The 25,560-nt window shown below is 37.4% G+C and overlaps 1 protein-coding gene and 1 long non-coding RNA gene across 2 annotated transcripts in view; both read left to right on the forward strand.

The window, feature by feature from the left end:
• The first annotated feature begins 7,168 nt into the window (after positions 1 to 7,168).
• Positions 7,169 to 25,560, forward strand: part of LOC115424856 (sodium/potassium/calcium exchanger 3-like) — a 115,647-nt gene continuing 97,255 nt past the window's right edge. Inside the window, exons 1-2 of the mRNA XM_030142253.1 lie at positions 7,169 to 7,380; positions 25,386 to 25,514. Coding sequence (XP_029998113.1) covers positions 7,185 to 7,380; positions 25,386 to 25,514 — 325 coding nt within the window. The 5' untranslated portion in view covers positions 7,169 to 7,184. The remainder of the gene's footprint in view (positions 7,381 to 25,385; positions 25,515 to 25,560) is intronic.
• On the forward strand, positions 24,027 to 24,315 carry LOC115425201 (uncharacterized). Its single transcript, XR_003936197.1, has 2 exons — positions 24,027 to 24,058; positions 24,159 to 24,315. It is a non-coding gene; the product is annotated as an uncharacterized LOC115425201 (long non-coding RNA).

Consider the following 25,560-nt stretch of genomic DNA (forward strand, 5'->3'; position numbering starts at 1 on the left):
TTTTCTGACACCTTTGCTTGTGTGTCTTCTTTTATTTGGACATTTTACCAGGGAGTATCTCACACTACATTTTTTTTTTCCTACTTGTCTTGTCCTGCGTCCTAACAGCAGAATGGTAGTCTGGTTCCTCCCGGTGCTGAACAAATGTGCTTTTCCAAGGGTAACCTCACAAAGTATATGAAGCACCCTTGATATTCTACTGTGTTTATTATGAGTTTTGTTGAACCACATTTCAATGCCGGACCTGACATGGGGGATGGGGGTGGGGGGGTAGAAGAAGGGGAGAGAACAAGAGAGAAGAAGGTGGTGAAGACCCCCTGTTGTTTCAGTTCTAATGACCACACATGCAATGGACTCTATGCACAGCCCACGACTTCCTGAACTTCAGGTGGGTCCTGTATTTCCTGTCTTTCATTATTGGACACACTGATTAGTCCAGGTGTGTCTGCTACTTCTTGCTGTGACTACTGATTAATCAGGCACACCTGAATTAATCAGTGTGTCCAGTAATGAAAGACAGGAAATAAAGGACCCACATGAAGTTCAGGAAGTCGTGGGGCTGTGCATAGAGTCCATTCCATGTTTCAGTGTAAAATACAACCAGGACGTCTGTGTAAGTTCTCATTTGCCCAGGTCATCATTCATGGTAGTTCTTCTAAGTTCAACTGGACTAGTTTTGCTCTTTTGAAAATGTTTTGTCTCTCATACAAGAGACTTCTTCAGTTCTAGTTGTTGGTGGATGAAAGTGGACTTAAAAACCTGTATGGGGAGTGATTTGTGTGGTTGTGTGTTTTTCCCATATGTGACCTTAAAGCTATACTTTACATTATGGCATTTTTACTCTTTTCTTTTGTAATCTTAAAATACTCCTAATAAGTGTGAGGCAAATTTAAATGTAAAAGGAATCCATCAGGTTTTGAAACAAAAAAATGTTTAATTCTCATATTACAGGAGGTTTCACAACAAAAATGTTGAATAAATGTATTTTTGTGAATGTATAACATGTATAAGCACTGATAAACTGTCCAAATACAGTTTTTATCAGTGGATTGTACAACTTAGTCTCACTGAAATTTTTAATTAATATAATATATATATATATAGATAGATAGATAGATAGATAATTTGATTGTTTTAATACATGTAAATATTCTTTATTAAACATTAAAAAGTCAAAAAAAATATGCAAAATCTCATGTAAAGTTAAGGCAAAAAACTGTATTTTAATTATGGAAAATTACCACATTTTTATGAGATGGTTATTTTCCATTATTTAACAGTATTTTTTCGACACCCCTGCTGCTGGAATAATACCATTTTTTTACATTTTCGTTTTTTTGTTTTTTTTACAGTGTGTTTTGGCTTTGTGAAGATCAGATGTTTACTTTCTCCAGTTTTTTTGTATTTTCTTTTTTTATTTCTAGTGATATCATTTTCTTGCCCAGTCCTAATGTATGTCACATTATGTCACATCCACTCATCCACCTCTGTCATCACTCCACTCACCTGCCACTCATTTGCACCACACACCTGTCCTCAATCACTGCACACTATTTAAGTTCACTCTCCCCTGCACTCTTTGTCGGTTTGTTTTTCATTTCTTCTCCAGCATGTTGTGTCCGTGTCTTCCCTTGTCTTATTCCAGTTCGGCCAGGTACTGGCCAGCAGCCCTAGCCCTTTGTATTTCTGTGTGTCTCTATGCACTTCCTTAGTTATTGTCAGCAACCTCTTTTGCTGCTTCTTTATTGTTGAACTTTGCGTGCCTTGCCAAATGTCCTGTTTTTGTGCATTTGCTCTGAAGCTCTATGAAGAGCCTTTTTCTGTTACACCATTGAGTTTGCTTGTGGGTCCTTATTCTCCGTGACAATGTAACTACTTATATTTTGTATATGATAAATATATGCCAGTATATGACACTATTTTAGCTGGAATGACTAATAGATTAATTAAATCAGTTAAGAAAATTATTCCATTAAAATTTTCCTGAATTGAAGTTTAGTTTCCCTAATTTTGCTGCAGGTAAAAACTAATTCCACTGTTGTTTCACACACATGCTCATAGAGGGTATGCACATATGTCACTTCCCCCCAGGCCACGCCCCTCTAAGTCAGACTGAGTGTCTTAAAACAACCTGCTCAACATGATGGAGTATAGCAGTAAACACAGCCAGAGTGGGAAAATGGGAAATATGAAATTAAATGAAGGACAGTTGGACTGGACATGGATCTGTACGAGCTACCAAAGAACAAGTGGTCCATGAACACTGACATGTGGACACAAATGGAGGATCCAGACCTGATCCAGGGGGGAGGGGATCAGCGCTATTTTTACCTGAAACAAATATACATGGTTTTATCAGGACTGACAACCAGGGTCCAAAACTAGTGCCCAGAACCAGCTGATCCAAAGGGTCCAAGACTAGGGCCCAGAACCAGCTGATCCAAAGGTCATTTCCAGTAGAGCGTGGACTGACCCCAGTGAATATATGCATGATCTACTGGGACTGAGGAGATTTACTGAGTCTAGTTCAGATCCAGTACTTTATCCAACACAGATACTACTGCTGTGGACCAGCAGGGCACCACTGGATTCTGGGAAATACTGATATTTTCCCCCACCTGTTTTTAAATTACAACATTATTCTGGTAATATTATGGCTTTATTGTCAAAATATGACGACTTTAATCTCATAAACGAATGACATTTTTGTTAATTTATGAGTTTTTTTATAACTACAACTTTATTCTCATAATATTGTGATTCTTTATGTATTCAACTTTATTCTCATAAAATTACAGGTTTTATATCGATATTTTATGACTTTATACTCGTAGTGACCAGTGTTTTTATTTTCTTCTGTGGCTCTAATACTCTGTCGTAGCTTTATTCTCCAGTTCCCCCGTATTTGAAAAACTGGGTTAGCCTCAGTTTCAGTTCGTTTACTAATCATGTAGGAGCACAAGGTTCACAATCACAAAATGAAGACGAAAACCATGAAAGATCTGATCATGAAACCAAGAGCTGCACTAAGAAGTAACGTTAGCTAAAACAATACGTAATTTAAGGTATGATTTGACCCAAAAATACAGCATAAATGAATGTTAGCTGACACCAAACAGGATCCACAGATCTAGGTTTGGTTTCCTGGATTTGTAGATCCATCTAATTCTCTTTTCTTTGTCTTTCGGTGTCTGTAAAACAATAGCTCCGACTGCTTTTCAAACCTGTTCATACAATCAATCTCACAACAGCTCTTCCCCATTTTTTATTAAATATTGTTCTTCAGTTTAGACAGTATTGAAGCAAACGCTGTCACTCATCTCCCTCTGTCTGCCACTCAGTGGGCGGAATCGCGGTGACTTCGGCTCGCGGTGGCGTCACGTGCAGACCCTCTGTTGTGATACACATGATGCCAGGATTGCCTCAAAGTTATGTTATTTCCATCTTAAGTTGTTAGTAAGTTGGATCCAAATGTGTTGAAGACTGCAGTGCACGTATTGTTAGCAGATGTCATTTGACTTGTTTGTTGTTGTTGTCGTTTATATCTATAGATGTTTATATATATATATATATATATATATATATACTTTTCTACTATTGTTACTGTTTCTCTATATAAATATTTTAAAATATATCCTTTTACTAAATACTTTTTGTGGTCATTGTTTGGGCATGGTTTGGATAATGGACATTTGGACTTTGGAACAGCCTGCCTGAGGAGATAAGGCTTACGGAATCAGTAACATCTTTTAAATCACTTCTTAAAACACATTCTTATAGACTTGCCTTTATGTCATATCTGTCCCTTTTTAATTTCTTAAATTTGAATTTTATCGTGTTTGGTTATTAATTTATATTCTCATACATTATGTTGTTTTATCTCACGCCTTCATTTTTACATTGATTTGACAGCATCATGTGACATTATGGCTGCCCTCTTTACTCCGATTCACATAATTTATTCAAAGTGTCATGTTCTTGCATTTGCTGTACATATCTCTTTTATTGTGTTGCTTCTGTTTTAGTGTCTTTACTTGCATCTTGTCCTGCTGTTGTGCCCTTCTGCTTTGTCTGTCAAATCACTTTGTAAACTTCGTTTTATAAGGTGCTATATAAATAAAGCTATTATTATTATTATTATTATTATTATTATTATTATTATTATTGTTAGCAGAATTGTACCTGTAGTGACATTGTACGATAGCGCCCTCCCATGGTGCAACAGAGGCATTGTACCCGTACACCCTCTGGTCTGTGGTGAGCTAGGACCCTGTTAAGATCACCCAGCATACCTCACATTTGAATACAGACATAAAATTATGCGTCGTAGATAGTCAGGTAACGATTTAATTCGTTTGGCGGTGAGCGAGCCTGTGAAGGCTGAGGAAAACCCGTAAAAACGCCCTCTGTGTTGCAACATCGATGGGACATGGGGCGGGGCCAAAACATGCATTATTATTATTATTATTATTATTATTATTATTATTATTATTATTATTACTTTTTTGGGTCATTTTCAGACATGTCTGTATCACACTTACTTTTTTCGTCTATTCAAATAATCGTTTATGTAAGAAAATAAATATATTGTAAAAAATAATCCATAGCTGCAGCTCTACTACTTACCTAATTATATGTAAGTGGGTATTTTTCCATGTTTATGATATAGATCAGGGGTGTCAAAGTCATTTTCTTCTAGGGGCCACATTCAGCCCAATTCAATCTGAAGTGGGCTGGACCAGTAAAATAACAGCATGACAGCCAATAAATAATGACAACTCCAAAATGTTTTAATGCAAAAACTAACATTCAATTATGCCAATATTTACATCTACAGACTATCCAAACAAAAAGGATGTGAATGACCTGAAAAAAAAATGCAATTTGTTAAGAAATATAAGAACAATTTTATCAGTATTATGCCTTGATTTATCATTTATACATATGCATTACAGAGCAGATCTACAAAGGCACAAAATGTGTACTAGCAGGCAAAATATTGTTAAAATTGCACTTAATTCTCTTTAGACATTTCAGGTTGTTCATATTTGTTCAGGTTATTCACATTTTATTGTTAAAGGATAGTTTGTTAATATAAACATTTCCATAATTTAATGTTTTTTGCACTAAATCAAAGGGAAAAAATGGTGTTGTCATTATTTATAGGTTATTATGATATTATTTTTGACTTTAATGCCCTAACTTGCACTTTGCAAATTCATCTCGCAGGCCGGATTGGGACCTTTGACCTTTGGTTGACCTTTGGTTTAGGCCCCCGGGCCGCATGTTTGAGACCTGTGTTATAGATGATCTAGAACAGGGGTCTCAAACTCATTTTAGTTCAAGGGCCACACACAGCCTAATATGATCTAAAGTGGGCTGGACCAGTAAAATAATATAAATAACAGGATAAGAACTTTTGAGTGAAAAAAGTAAATTCTGTAATGAAAATGTTTAGATCTATGAATTGTCCTTGGACATAACATGATCTAATATGAACAACCTGCAAAATTTGTTAGTAAAATAAGTGCAATTTGAACAATATTACACCTTTTATCATTTATACATGTGCATCACAACTTAGAGGTCACAGTGGATCTACAAATACACAACATATTTAATAACAGGGAGAATATTAAAATTCCACATACTTCTGTTAAGACATTTCAGATATTCCCTTTTTTTTTTTTTTTTGTAAAAGGATAGTCTGTAAATGTAAACATTTTTGTTTAATTTTACAAATTTATACACTAAAACAATGAGAAAAATTTACAGTTTTCATTATTGATAGGCTATTATGACAGTATTTTTACTGGTCTGATCCACTTCAGACTGAAATGACCTAAAATGACTTTAACATCCTTGATTGTTAATATCTTCAGTGTAATTTTTGCATTTCACAAATTCATCTTGCAGGCCGGATTGGTCCCTTTGGCGGCCGGTTTAGGGCCCCCGGGCCGCATGTTTGACACTTGTGTTATAGATGATCTAGAACAGGGGTGTCAAACTCATTTTAGTTCAAGGGCCACACACAGCCTAATATGATCTAAAGTGGGCTGGACCAGTAAAATAATATAAATAACAGGATAAGAACTTCTGAGTGAAAAAAGTAAATTGCGTAATGAAAATGTTTAGATCTATGAATTGTACTTGGACATAACATGATCAAATATGAACAACCTGCAAAATTTGTTAGTAAAGTAAGTGCAATTTGAACAATATTACACCTTTTATCATTTATACATGTGCATCACAACTTAGAGGTCACAGTGGATCTACAAATACACAACATATTTAATAACAGGGAGAATATTAAAATTCCACATACTTCTGTTAAGACATTTCAGATATTCCCATTTTTTGTAAAAGGAAAGTCTGTAAATGTAAACATATTTGTTTAATTTTACTTATTTATACACAAAAACAAAATAAACAAATTTACAGTTTTCATAATTTATAGGCTATTATGACAGTATTTTTACTGGTCTGATCCACTTTAGACTGAAATGACCTAAAATGACTTTACATCCTTGATTGTTTATATCTTCAGTGTAATTTTTGTATTTCTCAGATTCATCCCCTGGGCCGGACTGGACCCTTTGGCGGCCGGTTTTGGTCCCCGGCCGCATGTTTGACACCTGTGATGTAGCAGGACCGGTATCACCCTCATTCTTAAAGGCTTTTCTGCTGGAGTACAGGATGCTCATGTCCTCTCCTCCGTTCGCCTCCTGCTCTTGGTGTGACCCGTCCGTCCACATCCGGTGTGCTCGTGCAGCCTCTGTCAGTGATTCACGTTTTGGTAGTGTGTGCGTGCGTGCGTGCCCACGCGCGCCCTCTGCCTTCCTTCTTCTGTGTCTCGCGCTCACTCAGCAGACGTAAGCATCCATGGAGAGCTCGTGCCGCCGTCCTCTGCCCTCAGACTTCCTAAAACACATTCTAAAACAGAAAACCCGGAGATTAAAGACACAAACTCACCGCTCTCACCAAACAGTTCCTGCGGTAGCAACTTAGTTTTTTTTTCTTTTTTTTTTTTTAAACCTTACCCCCCTCAGCCCCCTCCCCTTTTACTTTTTCAGCCGTTCCGTGGACAGAAGTAAATTCCCTTGGAATTAAAGGAGGTCGGAGGTTTGTTTGTTTGTTTCTTTTTTTTTTTTTTTTTTTTTTTTTTCTACTTGGGGATCAGTATGGATGTGGCAGCCGGACAGGGGATGTCTGTGACGGGGGTCCGACTGCGGAACCAACCGGCGCAAATGATGCCGATCCAGAAGAAGGTGAAAGCCAGACGGAAAGGAAGAAAGAAGTTGGTTTTAATCCAGATCTGTTTGTTCGGAGGCTTGCTTCTGTTCGTTAAAGGCTTTTCCTTCTTAGCGGAGAATTCAGGTGAGCTTTAAGGTAACCCTGCTGCGTTCAGGTACTCTTCATGTTCGCCTCTCAAATCTGTTTCTTAACCCTTTCATCCAGACTGGTCCCTCCAGTGGACACTTCTTCTCCAGCTGTTCTGTGTATATTCATGGGTTTGGTTGTTTCAGTTCCATATCAGCCAACACAGTGGACACTTATCCACCATCCCATAATACACTGACATTCAGACCATTACTGTAACTTTGCTGTTCTTGATAAACCTGATCTGCACTAACATGTTTTAGTATAAATCAGTTGCTAATTGTTATTAGACTGTAATGAACAGTTTTCTTAAAGTTTTTTTTTTTTTTTGCATATTATCTCCATGAAGTGAGTAATAACTAGTATTAGACTATGTTAAAATGTGAAAAAAACATCAGATTAGCTGCATGAAAAATGTTTTAATTTAATAGTTTTCACACAGAACGAGGGGTGACTTAAAAGTTTTGAGCCTAACATGGAAAGGATGAAGATATGAAGACCAAATTTGGTCCATGAAATCTTTCACATATCTTAATTCTATCCACTAAATTTCTTGGTCATAGCAATCTTTTTCCCTGTTTTACAGCTCCCTGAACTTTCTGTATCAAGTGTTTCCTGAAAAATGGACAAACTTGAGAATGGGGCTGATTTGTGACTATGGATGAGACTTGGGTCCATCACTATCAGCCTGAGACCAAGGAGCAGTCCAAACAATGGAAATCCCTTATGAAACAAAAATATATGGCAATATATTGAAAAATATAATGCATTATATTAAAAAATACATTTCCATACATGGGAAAGTAGTGCATATATTTTCCAATATACTGCAATATATGCTTTAATCATATATTGACACATATAAAACATATATTGCAATGAAGACAAAAACTGCCCTATATTTTTACATATAGTATTATTGAAACTCAATTTCTTTCCATTGACACAAGTTTAAATAAAGCAGATATTTATCAACACTTACATTACTTGGTATGCATAATAACATATTTCATGAAAATATGCATCGTGATATACATGAAAAAAGTGTTAGCTGAAAAAAGATGCCTTCTTAGTCATTTTGGCAACATAGGATGAAAAAGATGTACATATATATACATTCATATTTTTTGAAGTGTATTACTAAATATATAATTACATATATTTAGTAATACACTAGAGAATTTTTGTATGTATATATGCATACATACATCATGAAGTGTATTACTAAATATATAATGACATATATTTACATGTATAAGTAAATATATTGTCATATATGTTTCAATATATGGAAAGCGGCAATTCCTTATGTATTTTCAATATATTGTAATATAATACAAAATATATTGATACAATATATTATTCTGTATATTTTAAATATGAATATATATTATACAGTAATATATTTTTCAGTCAGTAATATATTGACAGTCAATATATAGAGAAATATATTTTCTTTGCATAAGGGTTATCCCATATCACCAACCCCAAAGAAGGCAAAGGTCGTACGCATACTTGATGACAGCCCGATGCTCAAGTTTGTCCATTTTTCAGGAGTCACTTGATACAGAAAGTTCAGGGACCTGTGAAACAGGGGAAAAGATTGCTATGACCAAGAAATTTAGTGGATAGAATTAAGATATGTGAAAGATTTCATGGACCGAATTTGGTCTTCATATCTTCATCCTTTCCATGTTAGGCTCAAAACTTTTCAGTCGCCACTCGTATATCACTTTCTGATGATGGCTTTTAAATACATGTTACTTTGCTTCAAAAACTGAACGTATGGTGTCCAGCTGAGTGGACACTTTTGTAACTTCATGAAAAATAGGTTCATTAAAAAAAATTTCAATGGCATTGTTTTTTTCATGCCTAAAGAGGAATATAAACACTCAAGAAAAAAATCTCGACCAAGGTCCTCATAATTTGTGCGTGAAAGGGTTAATAGTTTTCCTTTTATCCTGTTTGTCACAAAACACTTTAACATTCCCTCCTCCTCATGTTAAATATGTTCAATATTTTTCTAGTGTATCTCAATAGACTGAAATGGACTTAGGGTAAAATGTGACCTGCTTATTATTAAATTTCTAATTGAAGTGTTTAATTCAGTGTTTTTCAACCTTGGGGTAGGGACCCCACGTGGGGTCGATTGGAATTTTATCTACACCTGGCTTTACTGCCTCCATCCATAATGATATACATTATATAGACTAAATGTCATCTAAGATAAACGTTTATTTGCAACATAGTATAGCAAACTACTACATGATCAAAAACAAATTAATTTTTAGCATAAAAAAAAAAAAAAATCTCCATTTTGAATGTCTGGGTTTGCCAGAAATTTGTGAATTTAAAATGGGGTCATGAGCCAAAAAAGGTTGGGAACCACTGGTTTAATTATAGTAAAGTTGAATTATAACAATATAGAGAATTAACTGTAAGGAGCAAAATACAAAAAAAAGTGCAGACAGGCAGAAAAATTCAAGAGTCAAACAGGAAATATAAGTATCTGTTATCTAAACAACTTCTTCTGTACATAACGCTAACTATAATGTAAAAAATGTTACCTGTTTACCTCTTGACCTTAACAACGTTGTCTTTAGACCAGGGGTGTCAAACATGTGGCCCACCAAAGGTTCCAATCAGGCCCGTGGGTTGAATTAGTAAAGTGCAAAAATTTCACAGTCAAGGCTGTTGAATTTATTTTAACTCAGGTTCCACATACAGACCAATATGATCTAAAGTAAAATAACAGCACAATAACCTACAGAATGTAATGACTCCATATTTTCTTCTCGGTTTAATGTGGAAAAATATGATCTTACATTACGCCTATAAATAATGACAACTTCAAATTTTTGTCTTTGTTTTAGTGCAAAAAATAACATTAAATTATGAAAATATTTACATTTACAAACTATCCTGTAACAATAAAACATGAATAACCTGAACAAATATGAACAACCTGAAATTTCTAAAGAAAATTAAGCAAAATTTTAACAGTTTTCTGCCTGTTACTAAGTGTTTAGTGTCTTTGTAGATCCGATCCATAATGCACATGTAGAAATGATAAGTTGAGGTATAACATTGTTAAAACTGCACTTATTTTTCTTAAGAAATTTCATTTTTTTCAGGTTATTCACATCTTTTTTGTTTGGATAGTTTGTAAAATTAAGTATTTTCATAATTTGATGGGGTTTTTTTGCACTAAAACACAGACAACAATTTGGAGTTGTGATTATTTGTAGGTTATTATGCTATTATTTTACCGGTCCGGCCCACTGGAGATCAAATCGGGCTGAATGTGGCCCCTGAAAGAAAATGAGTTTGAGAGCCCTGCTGTAGACTGTTATCCAGGTACAGAGTAACCTATAATGGGAAATCATCTGAGCTTTAACTGTGAGAGGCTATACGTGGCTGAGGATGCAGGGGTTCCTACACGTTCAGGTGTTTTAGTTGCAGAACAGTGAAATCAGGGCAGTGAGTCCCAGGGTATAGGCCTATACCTCACCAGGTTACTTTAATGTAGCTTACACACTCCCTCTCTCTCCTCACATACATATAGGCTAAATTGAGATGCCAGGGCATTAAATCTGCTCTAGTGAAACAACTTGACGTTATGTTTATATACTCCTCTCTTTTCTTATTTTCTGTATAGTTTTCACTGGGTTCCCCACATTCCTCTTGATTACTTAGACAGCATCAGCTTAAGTGAGATGTATTTATCATTGTCCATGGACAGAAGGCTTGCATGAATATTCATACACTCATGATTTGTACATCATCAGTGGGGCTTGTGTTTTCCTCGTTTCCTTCCCACTGTGTATCCTGGTTACATGGAAATGCAATAGCACCGCTCTCTGCATGTGCTCAATATTAGAGATGAACAAGAGCCGACACCAGGGTGTTTAATGCGTTTCCCTTGTCCCTTTTGTGTTCTTGTTAACTCTTAATCAGCATGCTGGAATATCAATTAAAGTTGATTATTTATGATGTGCTTAATGAAGTTATGCTAAATTGAGCTTGATGTTGCGAAGCTGGAAGCGTAGCACTCAACGCCTCCTCACTGTGGCACATTAATCATTCCCACCCTCCTCTTCGTTTTCCACGTGCAAGATAGAGAACGATGGAAGGAGGGGAGGGAGCGGCACAGCGCCGGCATGCGAAGCCCTGTGCTGTAGCTGCTGCTGTAGCTGCTGCTGTGTGAGGTGTAGCAAAAGTGAGGCCAGGTGACAAATTCAGCTCTGCCCTGAGGATGACTAAATAACCGGGCTCTTTAGTTCTTTCTGACCCCCTCTCTTAGGCCAAACTTGTGTTTGGCAGGGTGGAAAGGGCACAGAGCTCATGCTGGGCTCTCTGAAGTATGAAATGAATTCATCGGCGGTGGTGCTGCTGCTGCTTTTTCTTGCAGAATGTGCAGATGTAGCCACAGTGGGAGCCCCACTTTCTTGCTCCACCTTCAAGAAGATTTTGTTTTGGAAAATCATGAAATTTCCTTTAATATAATTGGGGGTAGGGGGGACACTACTCTGACACGCCTGCATTGCACTCCTCCAGCTGTTTACTACCCTTCTGTTACATAAGGAATCAAACTTTAATGCGACAGAGGGAAAAACCCTAGTCACTACAAGTAAAAGAAATTACCTCCCATGTACCTTGTTATGTGCAACAGTCAACAAACACATTAGTGGAGGAAGGTTGTCTAGTAAGATGCTTGTAAGCCTCATAGCATAATTCTGTACTTGCGCTAGGAAAATGAAAGATACAGCCACTGTGGCTACATTAGTAGAAATGAGTGTAGCCACAAAAAGCCACAGCCAGTCTGGGTCCCTGCAGCGGGGTGCGTAGTGGAGTCGTCTCTGTGACCCGCCGTTTTACAAAAACAGATGCGGAAGTGGACAGTAAATATAGCGGTACATTAATCCACATGATAACAGCCCAAAACTACACCATGGTCGGTCGAGGACATTCAGTCTTTGGTGGCCGACGTAAAAATTCAGATGAGACAACACGCAACGAGTGAGTTTTCAGCAACTCTCTGAACAAACAAAGTAACGCGCCGCATCGCTATGATAACCAGGTACTGTAAAGTCAGCAGTATTCTGTAATGGAAACGGTCTGTAGGAATACTGAGTTGAGCCAAGGCAAGTTGAGCTGGTTCCATGTAGTGCAAACGCAGCATTAGGGTCCAAGAGGGCTCACATCTTAAAAGCAAATCAGATAAATAAATAGGGCCAAGACCATTAAGAGTTTTAAAAACCAATAAAAGCGTGGGTTCTCTCTGGGTCCTCCGACTTCCTCCCACCATCCAAAGACATGCACTGATAGGTTAATTGGTTAATCTAAATTGCCCATAGGTGTGAATGTGAGTGATTGTTTGTCTCTATATGTCAACCCTACGATGAACTGGTGAAATGTCCAGGGTGTACCCCTCCTTCGCCCGTAAGTAGCTGGGATAGGCTCCAAGCAACCCCCGTGACCCTAGTGAGGATAAAGCGGGTTAGAAAATGAATGAATGAATGAATGAAAGCACTTTCACATCGATCCTGAAGCTCACAGGGAGCCAGTGCAGAGACATGAGCACTGGTGTAATATGCTCTCTCTTTCTGGTCCTTGTCAGCAGAGTTGCTGAGTTTTGGAGCAGCTGCAGAGGTGTAATGGTTTTCTTAGGAAGAACAGAAAGGAGAGCGTTGCAATAATCAATGCGTCGTACTCTAGCAATATTTTTTAAATGATAAAAACCAATTTTGGTGACAGACCTTATGTATGACTCAAAGCTAAGCTCACAATCAAATAAAACAAACCGACTTTTAACCTTTTCAGAAGGATTTAGTGAATGGGTTTGGAGCTTAGCTTTGAGCTTCTCTCTGAGCCTCAGGACCAACATTTAAAACCTTGGTTTTGCCCTGGTTGAGCTGGAGGAAGTTTGCTGCCATCCAGGACTTAATATCTAAAATGCACTTAAAAAGGTGTCAAATGGGCTAAGGTCATCAGGAGAAGTGGCAATATAAAGTTGAGTGTCCTCAGCATAACTACCAGAGTTAATGCTGTGTCTCCTAATGACCTGTCCTAGTGGCAGCATATAAAGGTTAACTAGAAGCACTCGGAGAGCGCAGACCTCCGCCAAGGCTGATCAGTGCCTCCCCCCCCCGTGGGCCCCCCCATGCCAAGGAGGTTATGTTTTTGCCAGGGTTTGTTTGTTTGTTTATCTGTCTGTTTGTCTGTCCGTTAGTGTGCAACATAACTCAAAAAGTTATGGATAGATTTTGATGAAATTTTCAGGGTTTGTTGGAAATGGGCCGCCCTGTGGGCCCCTCCACCCCCGATCACCACCAAAATTTAATCATTTCTTCCTTATCCCACTTCCAACAAACCCTGAAAATTTCATCCAAATCTGTCCATAACTTTTTGAGTTATGTTGCACACTAACGGAGAGACAAACAGACAAACAAACAAACAAACCCTGGCAAAAACATAACCTCCTTGGCGGAGGTAAAAAGGGTTGAACCTAAAATTGACCCTTAGGGAATATGACATTCCATTTTACACCTTTTTGATTAGTGTTTCCCAACACTAACATAAAAATCCCTGTTTGTTAGCAATGATTCACACCAGTTAAAAACAGACCTAGAGAGACCAACTGTGTTATGCAATCTGTCTAACAGAATGCGGTGGTCCACAGTGTCTAATGCTGCCGTAAGATCCAATAGGACCAAGACAGAAAGCTTTTTGTTGTCCATATTGGATCTAATATCGTTTAAAATTTTAACTAGTGCCATCTCTGTGCTGTGGTGTGCTCGAAAACCAAATTGATAAACTTCTAAAATGTTTGGTAGAAATAATGAAATCACTGATCTGGTTAAAACAATTTTCTCTTAAATTGTACTTAAAAAGGGCAGGTTGGACACAGGTCTGTAGTTGCTGCCAAGGCAGGGGTCCACTTTGTTATTCTTGAGAAGGGGTGTGACCATGGTGGTTTTAAGAGTTGCTGGAAAGACCCCTGTCTGTGATGAATAATTTACAGTATTAAGAACATCTTGATCTAAAAATTTAAAAAGATGTGGGAATCAAGGTTGTAATAGTTTTGGATTTTTCATTATAGTTTAGTTTTATTTAGTTTTGACTTTTTTTTCTCTATTTCAGTTAGTTTTAATTCATTTTCAGAGCAGGTTTGCTAGTTTTTATTAATTTTCCATTTTTTTCTAAATGCTTAGTTTTAGTTTAGTTTTAGTTTTTTCGTATCTTTTATCTTCTTCGCCATCATATTCAAATAAATCCCAGACAGGACTCTGCTGCTTTCTCCCAACTTTAGTCTCCATGTTTCCAGGTAGAGTGGGGACCAAAAGATGACTGTAAACAAGTGACAAGAAGTAATGGATAACGTACTACCTAGCTAAAATTGCTCGAGTGAAATTAACCGATTTTGAATCAATCCGTCATTGACAAAGATGAAATCTAAGGGAATTTTTTGGATAATTTTTATATATTTTAGTAAGTTTTGTAAACACACAATACAGTTTGTTAGTTATTGTTTTTTTCTTTTAATTATAGTTTTTATCTATTTCAGTTAACAAAAATGTTTTTACAATTCTAGTTTTCATCATTTCATTAGTTTTCATTAACGATAATAAACTGGGTGGGAATAGAGTCTAAAAAGCAAGGGCAGATTTCAGTTTATTATTGAAATGGTCGATGATAAAATCACAAGAAGATGGTATAGCGAGATTAGGAATTTGATTTAAAATCTTGGTAAAATTTGAAGTCACTTCAGCAGTAAGGTAGCACTTTTTGACAGTTTGTACAGACAAAGGAAGTTGAATAATATTTATATTAAAAAAAACACACAAAAGTGATCAGAGAGGCCAACATTTACGACAGAGACTGTATCAGCGTGTTCACAAGGTCCAGTATGTGGCCTCTGTTGTGGGTGGGTATGGTACAGGGCCGTGCATAGAGCTATAAAGGGGCAGGAGCTCAAACTTCCAAAAGGGCACATGAAAACGAATAACCACCAATTACATATGATTTGAAATGTTTAATAAATCATTACACAAAGTATACATTTTTACATTAGTTTGGCAGACAGCGACAATAACAACATGTAATAACTTACACAGTTGAATAAAGTGATAAAAATTAGGTTTGAATTTCTTTCTTGTTGTAGCCTCCTTGCAGGCCAGATGAAGATCACTCTGAAAAGGATGGTCTCACTGGTCTTAAATAATCCCACCTATCACTTTCGTTTTGTCCATCTAGGTGTAAAAAGTACACAAATCCATTTAAATCAGGCTACAACAACTTAAACATAATTAGTGTGTGTGAATGGTGTGCCTAATGCCCATGAATAGTATGTAATGTTGTTCCTTATATTGTGCTTACCTGTAGTACTTTTTTTCACCCAGTTGGTAAGGGATCCGCTACTTTTAGCAGCTTCAAGTTGCTCCTTTCTTTTTTGTTTAATGCATCTTTCTTTGAGAGGCATCTTCAAACTAAAGAACAAAACAATAAAATATATGAGAAATACAACAAATACACCCACATGCACACCATGCATGCCAAGTTATTTTATTATTCATGAGTGAATGTAAGGGGTGAGTGAGTGGTTGGTGGTGGGCAGATGTGGCTACAACAGTAGTTTGCCACCAATGTGTATGGAATGAATACAAAATCCAATGAAAAGTGTCATTGAGTTTCCAAAAAAGATATATAATACTAATGCTACATCATCATCATTATTATTATTATTATTATTATTATTATTATTCAGTATTATCATTATTTAGTATCATTATCAGTATTATTATCATTATTTTCCAGACTCCATATTCCAAGCAAGTCCTTGGAAATTCCTTGTTAAAATTATTTGAAAACTGTGGGGTGGCTGTTGATTATTTTCATTCAATAAATTTATATGACTAATTAGACTAGACTCAGACTGCACCTATTCTGTGTATACTAGGCTACATTAGGCTACTGTAAAAGATGTGCATTTTCTACAGTGTAAAATATACATCTCTCAGTCTCAAAAGTGAGGACTATTACCATGTGTTACAATTTTGTGGCTAAAACGCAACAGTTTATGGAAATAAAACATAAGCAAATATGTGTGACTACTTCAGCAGGACTCAGACTCAGGTGGGCACCCAGCTGTTAGAGCGTGCTAATCTGTGAGCTAATTCCATGATGTGACGATGATATTGAGTTATTTACTCACGATCGGTTTTTGGCCCCAAAACTATAGTTGTTGAAGAATAGGACCAGGACCAAAAGCGACAAGTGAATCTTTTGGGCAGATAGCGGGGTGGACTCTCACATACCTTGAATCGCAGCGCTTCCCTCCTCCTCGTTGATTCTCCAGACCGCATGACGTGTGTGTGTGTGTGTGTGTGTGTGTTGCAAGCAAGGTTGCACAGGAGGAAGGGGCGGGGCGTGACATAGATGAAAGGGCACCATGACCAGGTCAAGTGACAGTGAAATTAAACCAGTCTTAACATTTATTATCATTGTCACAAAAATTTTAGTCATGCAGTTTTTCGCGCAAAAAAACCAAAACAAAAAATGAGTAAAAAGGACACTTGTAGGCAGAAGATCAAAGCGGCAGAGGCTCAAGCCCCCCCCCCCCCCCCCCCCCCCGGCCCCCTGCTTTGCACGTGCCAGGTATGGTAGACATGTTGTGAAACTCCATACAATTTAAAATATTTAAAAACTCTGTTGCTAATAAGTCCAATTGATTATCATTGTCTAAAATTAAAATCACCTACAATAATAATTTTCTCGTGTTGAGTGAACAATGGATAGGACATCTGAGAAATCACTGATAAATAGTGTAGAGGACTGGGGGGGGGGTAGATGCAAATAAAAAGAGTAAGAGGATTAGTTAAAGCCAGAGAATGGTACTCAAATGAGGAGTAGTGATTAAAATAAACACTTTTGAAGCTGGCGACACGGTGGTGCAGTGGATAGCACTCGTGCCTCACAGCAAGAAGGTCCTGGGTTCGACTGCAACACCAGTGGATGGGGGGTGGGACCTTTCTGTGTGGAGTTTGCATGTTCTCCCCATGTCTGCGTGGGTTCTTTCCGGGTACTCCAGCTTCCTCCCACCATCCAAAGACATGCACTCATAGGTTAATTGGTTAATCTGAATTGCCCATAGGTGTGAATGTGAGAGTGATTGTTTGTCTCTATATGTTCAGCCCTGCGATGAACTGGCGACTTGTCCAGGGTGTACCCCTCCTTTGCCCGTAAGTAGCTGGGATAGGCTCCAAGCGACCCCCGTGACCCTAGTGAGGATAAAGCGGGTTCAGAAAATGAATGAATGAATGAATTAATTATTTTTTTAAGCTGTACGAGGTGGAGAAGATTATGGATGTGCCACCTCCTCTTTTCTCTGTGCAAGATGAATAAACGTAACTATAATTAGGAGTTGTAGTTTTGTTTAAGGTTGCTGCTCCATCAGGGCCTGTCCATGTCTCAGTTAAAAACATGCAATCAAAATTCTTATCAACAATCATGTCATTAATTTTGAATGATTTATTTGACAGTAGGGATTTCAGGATTACCAGTATAATGATAAACCACAGAAAAATTCCCAACAGTTAGTATTACCATTTAAATTCTAATTATCATGATAACCGTGTTTGATTACCGCACTTTGAAAACTAATGGTTCTGCTCATTTCCTGGAGAAGCAGCAGCACTCCAGGCACTATCTATCTGTCTATGAAAAAGAAACTAAGGGTACGTTTACACGGCAACACTCCGCAAAGATTTCTCCTTTGCGTTATAAAATCATTCCGTGTTAAGACGAAGCCGCTATGATAACGATCTGTGTTAACATGAGTCCGCGAGGACGGCTGAATACGCTGTAGTGGCCATGCCAGACCAGTAGCTGGCGATGTAGAGCTGTAGTGAAACAGTGGCGGTAAAACACGCGCCTGCGCACAAACGATTTCTGGTTTGGACAGCCTTTAAATGAGGAGAAGAAGAAGAAGAAGAAGAAAAAGAGGCGGACAGCACTATTTACAAACAACAATGGCGAGTGGTCGTACAAAGACGCAGGACTTCTTTGTCTGGACAGACGAGCTGAGCACAGTTAGCAGCACGTATGTTGTTCTGAAACCGGCAATTGTTGTTGTGGTTGTTTCTTCTTTTTCTGCAGCTTTATTGTGTCATAGAGGCTGGCAAACCAGCTTGGAGGCGCATTACCGCCACCAACTGGCCTGGAGTGGGTTAACTGGCGGTGCCTGGCTGCGCGCGCATGCGGTGACGTCATATTTTACCCCGGAATGCTCCGATTTGCGTTAACACAGAGCTGAAATGCGGAGCGTATCGATAACATTCCACCCTGGACCCTGGTATCAAAAGTTTCCGGGTTCAGGCACTCTAGGCACCGTTTCCATGTTAACAGAAGGCTAATCCGCAATGAAATCTTCCCAGAGTCGACTGAATCCGACGCCGTGTAAACGGCCCCTAAAACAATTCAAACTTGATATGGAAAATGGTCAAACAGTGGCCATAAGGTGACATCTTTAATGCACATTTGTATATTTGATTGTTTACATGTTAATATTTGAATGTTTCTGCCAACAGAAAGGACACTGTGGCTATTATTTAATTTTATTTATTTTTCAAAGTACAACTTGGTTAAATTATTTCAGTGTGTGTTAAGGCAGTGGTTCCCACCCTTTTTTGGCTTGTGAACCCATTTTAACATCACAAATTTCTGGCGACCCCAGACATTTAAAACAGAGACTTTTTGTTATTTTTTTTGCTAAAATTAATTTGTTTTTGATCATGTAATAGTTTGCTCTACTGTGTTGCAAATAAACGTTAATTTTAGACGACATTTAGTCTATATAATGCATTTTATTATGGACGGAGGCAGAAAAGCCAGGTTAGATTACTGCACAAAGTGAGAATTTTATTTTCCTTGGTCAGGATATGTACAGTCAGTCCAGCTTGGATTTACAAGGCTGGAAATTAATACTGAACAAAACAAGAACTCAAACTATGAATTATGAAAGAGCTGCAGCATCTGAAACTGACCACAATGAACATTTGACAGATAAACAGAACCACAGTGCTGCAGTTTCAGCTTCACAGTTTATCATGACTTTTATGTATTTGGATTGTCTCTCTTAACTCACCATATATATTTTTAATAGTATTTCTTTTTAGAAATTCTAGAAATCTAGAAATTTCAGGCGACCCCATTTGAATTCTAGGCAACCTCACGTGGGGTCCCGACCCCAAGGTTGAAAAATACGGCTGTAGCTCCCGGGAAACACATTATGACAGTCAACCTACACCTCACACGGTGAATAATAGAATCCCCGATCAACACTCTGGGATCATTTGTTTTATTTAAACCCTCTAATTAGTGTTTTAGCCCATCCTTAACCCATGAAGACCCAGGCCTACTTTTGAGGCAGTTCCCAAATGAATTTTCTCTCTATGTAACCTTTTTTAAGTGATTTATCACCATTTATTATAATATTATCCTCTGTATTTTAAATTTTTCAGTGTAAATTATGTATTTTCCAATATTTAATCGACAGATCATGTAGCTTTTCATAAAAACTCAGTGAATTCAAGGGTTATATCAAAGCCGAGAAAACTGAAGAAAAAGTTATTTTTTCAGCAAAGTATATCATTAGCTGAACATAAAAACAAACTTTTACAACCTTATTTTGCTCATTGGACTTATTATTTTATTTCTTTTTATTAATTTTGCTCATGTTTTATTCATTTTGTTCATTTTATTTATTCTATTTGTTTTTTGTTCACTTTGTTGGCTCATTTTCCCATGTTATTTGATATTTTGTATATATTTTCTTTTTTTTCATTTTATTGGTAACTTTGGCTGTTTTTGTTCATTCTGTTGCTTAGTTATTTATTTATTTAACTTCATTTTAGTTATATATATATATGTGTGTGTGTATATATATATATATATATATATATATATATATATATGTATTTGCATTTTTTCATGTTATTGTTATTCACGTTAGCAAATTTTTGTATGCTTTTGTTCATTATAGTGACTTTTTCCATCATAATCTATAATTAACTGAACATAAAAACAAGTCCAGCCACTGTCATTTATCAAACTCCATGGGTCTTGCTAGTGAATCAATTTTGTAGAAGATGACTGTGTTTCCAACTTCACTACGGAACCTCTGAATGTCCAAATGGGTCATATCTGATGACCATGAAAAGATGAGAAACCACATTTTACACCAATTATTTACATGTATTGATCGGATTATTGGATTAACAAGTTTTAAACATTTTGCAGCAGTAGATGCTTTTGGTTGATGGTGGCAGTTTGGGTCTGAAAGGATTAAAATAATTCTCCATTAAGCAGATATTAGAGTGAACAGAATGCTTTAATGCCTGCTGTGTTGGTTTGTGATTTATGGGTGTGACAGATAGCTCATCTACCTGCTGATTCAGAGCTTCTGTTTATTGAATTAAAGTTTTTGTTTTTTTTCCTGACAGACAGCTGAAGTATAGTTATGGTAAATGACTGAATGATTGTATGCACCAAGGTTATTATTGTTAACGAAAACTAACCCCAAACGGTGTGCATGTGTGGATCGACTATTTCTTTATAAATTAAACAGTTTCAAGCTTGTTCCATACAACAGAAAAAGTTGAAGCTTGGCATCAGTCATGTGTATGTCAAATAATTTTAAATTCCAATCAATATTTGTTGAGTTATAATGAAAAATGTGTGGTAAATGGAATTTTCAATGTTAAATTGAAATGTCCGCAGAGTCCACATTCCACAGTGGATGTGGACAATTTTGTGCCGGATACAAGATATTGTTATAAGCTACAGGTGTATCAAATTGGAGGCTAATCGGAGCCATTTTGAATTTTTTATGAATTTTTGAAAATTGCTCAATGATGAGAGATAGGAAAATTTGAGATTTTGTGACCTTGCTGTGACCTTGAACTTTGGCCTACTTGGCCCAAAATTTATTGGGTTCGTCCCAGGGCCTAGGCCTATCTGTGGGTAAAATTTGGTAAAGATCGTTGTAATAGTTGTCCTGTAAAGTTGCTAACAAACAAACAAACAAACACGCAAACAAACACACAAAGCAAAGTGATCACAATACCTCCTGGTGGAGGTAACTAGCAAACCTGCTCTAAAAACGAATTAAAACTAACTGAATTAGAGAAAAAAAAGTCAAAACTAAATAAAACTAAACTATAATGAAAAATCCAATACTATTAGAACCTTGGTATGCACCAATACATTGGCTGACGATTGGCAGATATTTATCTTTATACATATATATTTGTAATATTTGTGTATTTGTATGATTGAATCAGTGTTCATATTCAAAGAGAATGTGAAGGGCTGGCTTTAAAGTAGTATTTTTATGTTTCAGGGCTGTACAGTGACAATTTCTGTCGCATTTCCTACTAAAAATCCTTCTGTGTGGAGAGAAATATGCATTCACTAGCACAAGTGCGAAGGAGTTGCACTGGTATCATGTTTAAAAGAGTGGGGGAAACTGGGCAATATTTCTGTCTCTTGTCCTATTTCTCAGTTGTTGGAACAATGCTTCATGGGAGTTGTAGTTCTAAGTGTGTACTGTCCTCCTCAATCTGAATACAAAAGAACTACATTTCTAGGTAGACTTTCCCGCCCTCACTGATGTGTGCCGGGAAACCACGACATTTGTATAATTTTTTACATTATAACTGAGAACAAGAAGAAGCCTCAAGCAACATGAAGAGGTATTTTTCTGTAGTTTCTACCTCAGTATGTCACGACAACGAGGATAAAAGACGCCGTTTGGTGGACAGTAGTACTACAGCCTTTACAGAATCTGACGCTGAATGCCTTCACACATCGCTTCTTCATTGGACTGGGCTGTTTCCTCTGATACAAAAATGTATCAATTCAACCCTCAGTGGTTAAAAGACTTCCCCTGGCTCGTATATGATCACACCAACAAGGCAATGTTTTACATACAACATACATACAAAGTATTGTATGGCGGCATTTGTCTGATTGAATTTGCGAACGATGTGCGTCTCTCTCTCTCTCTCTCTCTCTCTCTCTCACTATCTATCTATCTATCTATCTATCTATCTATCTATCTATCTATCTATCTATCTATCTATCTATCTATCTATCTATCTATCTATCTATCTATCTATCTATCTATCTATCTATCTATCTATCTATCTATCTATCTATCTAATTCAGACCACCACAGACTGTTCACTGATGTGCATTGAAAATATAGTTCTGTTTATTTTTCATATTTAAAAATGTTTTAATTCATCCTGTTCTGTTCTGGTGGAGAAAAAATAAAGGCTAAAGAATCCGTTTAATTGTTGTTCAACATTGTCAGAATTTCTGATCAGAATCAAATTAATTTAGCTAACTAGAAAAGCACAGACCCCCGCCATGGCAGATCACCCCCCCCCCATCACCACCAAAACTTTGTCATTTTTTCCTTGTGCCAGTATCAACATTTCCTGAAAGTTCATCAAAATCCGTCCATAACTTTTTGAGTTATCTTGCTAACTAACTAACCAACCAACAAACAAACAAACCCCGATGAAAACATCCTCCACCGTTCCTTGGCGGAGGTAATAAACAAGTTAACTAACTTTCCAACTGTGTGTGCTACTAAATTTTTCTTTGTGCAACTAAAATTTTTAGCTCACCGGCCGAGAGGCCGTTAGCTATTGTCGTCATGCAGCGTCTGGTGTTGTCGTCTGTTACAAAAATTTCAATCATCTTCTTCTCCGAAACTCCAGTTCTGATTGACTTCAAACTTGGTATACAGCTTCTGTATGATGATGTCAACACAAGGTATTCAAATTATTTCGATCCGGGTCTGATTCTGGATTTGGTGCAACTTTGAAAAATGTTCCCATTATAAGAGATAGGAAGTGGATCGATACAATAAATCAGTAAGTATCAATGATATCACGCTGGAATTAGAATTTTTTACAGATCTGATTGGAATATGACCAAAACATTGGCTATTTCTGTAATATAATAAATACACATAGCTGGGTGATAATAAATGGCATCTGGATACATTTCCCAAAGCTTTTACTTTGGCCGGTAAGCTACAGGGCCATTGGTCCTGTTTTTAACTTGCTAGCACCAGTGCTACCACCTAAAAAAAAGTAAGTGTAAAGCCTGTGTTTATAGTGAAAATTTCTTTGTTAAAGGGAGTAAATAACTACAAAAACAAAATGAAGAAACAGAACGAGAACAGAACTGTCATACCTGCAGCCAGACGTTAGTCTGGTTTTGTCTGTCTTTTATGTTTTGTTGGTCACTTCCTGTTTTATTTTGTTAAGTTTCCCCTCATGTGTCTTGTCTGTTGTCTTTACTTCCTGTTCCCTGATTGTGCTCACCTTTCCCCTGATTACCTGTCTCCGCCCTAATTTGTGCCACCTGTGTCTAGTTGTCTTCCCTCCCTTTTGTGTATTTAAACCCTGTCTTTTCCCCGTCAGATGCCAGTTTGTAACTCTCGCAGTTCTTACCAGCTAGTTTTGACCTCGTCTGTTTGTTTGTCTGCCTGTTGTGACCCGTTTTTGGATTCCTCGGTTTTTTGCCCTCTGCCTGCTCCCTGTTGGTTTTGTCTGCCTCATCTGATCTCCTGGTTCTGACCTTCTCGCCCTGACTACTGGTACGTGAGTTTAGCCTTGTCCCTATGTTCTGTCGCCTGTTTGATAGCCTGCCTGTGTATGACCTGTTTCCATCCCTGACCTCCCTTTGCTTTTCCCTAGTTGGGAGAAATACCCCTAAGGCCGCTCGGGGAGACGGGCTGTCGCCCTCGATCCGGAGGACGAATCAGAGGAGGAAATCCCCAACCATTATCCTCAAGAATCTGTCACTAATATTATTTTTACACCTGGGTGTAAATAATAAATCTTTTGAATCTTATTTTTTGTGTCAGAGTTCTGCATTTGGATTCAGTGTTTGTACTAACGCTATCACAAGAACAGAACTTGGCATCTGTGCAGCATTATTGTTTTACTGACTCAGAAGCTAGCATGTAGCATTAGCTCAACTATGACCTTTTAAGCTCCTGCAGCTCCACCCATTAATCCCAATATGATCACTTCTGGCCACAAGAGGCTGACATGACAACCAAAATACAAACTACTGGTTTCAAAGCTTCTGAAAAACTGATGTCACGGTGCATCTGGCTACTTCTTACAATCTATGAAGCATACCAAAGATCCTGTTTTGATTGACAGGGGAGAGTTTTGTAAATATTAACGTGGCCCAGTTGCTGAGCGATTACGGCAGTGGTTCCCAACCTTTTTTGGCTTGTGAACCCATTTTAACATCACAAATTTCTGGCGACCCCAGACATTTAAAAGGGAGACTTTTTTTTTTTTAATTTTTTTTTACTAAAATTAATTTGTTTTTGATCATGTAATAGTTTGCCATACTAGGTTGCAAATAAACATTCATTTTAGATTACATTTAGGCTATATAATGTATACTATTTTAGACGGAGGCAGAAAAGCAAGGTGTAGATTACTGCACAAAGTGAGAATTTTATTTTCCTTGGTCAGGATATGTACAGTCAGTCCAGCTTGGATTTACAAGGCTGATAATTAATACTCAACAAACAAGAACTCAAACTATGAATTATGAAAGAGCTGCAGCATCTGAAACTGACCACAATGAATGTTTGAAAGATAAACAGAACCACAGTGCTTCAGTTTCAGCTTCAGGGTTTGCCATGTCTTTTATGGATTGGGATTGTCTCTCTCAGCTGACCATATGTTTTTTTATTAGTAAGTTTTTATTTTTATCAATTACTAGAAATTTCAGGCGACCCCATTTGAATTCCAGGTGACCCCACGTGGGGTCCCCACCCCAAGGTTGAAAAACACTGGGTTAAGGACACTGACCATGTAAGAAGTAAAAGCAGTAATATGACCCAAAAACATAGTAAGTCTTTATTTAATGTTAAAAAGGGAACTTTCTTTGTGTTTTAGGGTTTCACATCTCCAGTCACAGCACAGAGGACCAGGAGAGATTGGGTGGGAGGAGGCTACTGCAGGAAATGGACAACAGCAGCCTGGAGGAAATGGAGAGTGAAGAATCTAAGAATTGCACTGCACCAGGTAAGTCAGGATGAAAGAAAGAGGACACCCAGAGTGTTAACACGCC

This window comes from Sphaeramia orbicularis, chromosome 1 (assembly GCF_902148855.1).
Source record: "Sphaeramia orbicularis chromosome 1, fSphaOr1.1, whole genome shotgun sequence".
In the NCBI taxonomy this organism is placed as follows: Eukaryota; Metazoa; Chordata; class Actinopteri; order Kurtiformes; family Apogonidae; genus Sphaeramia; species Sphaeramia orbicularis.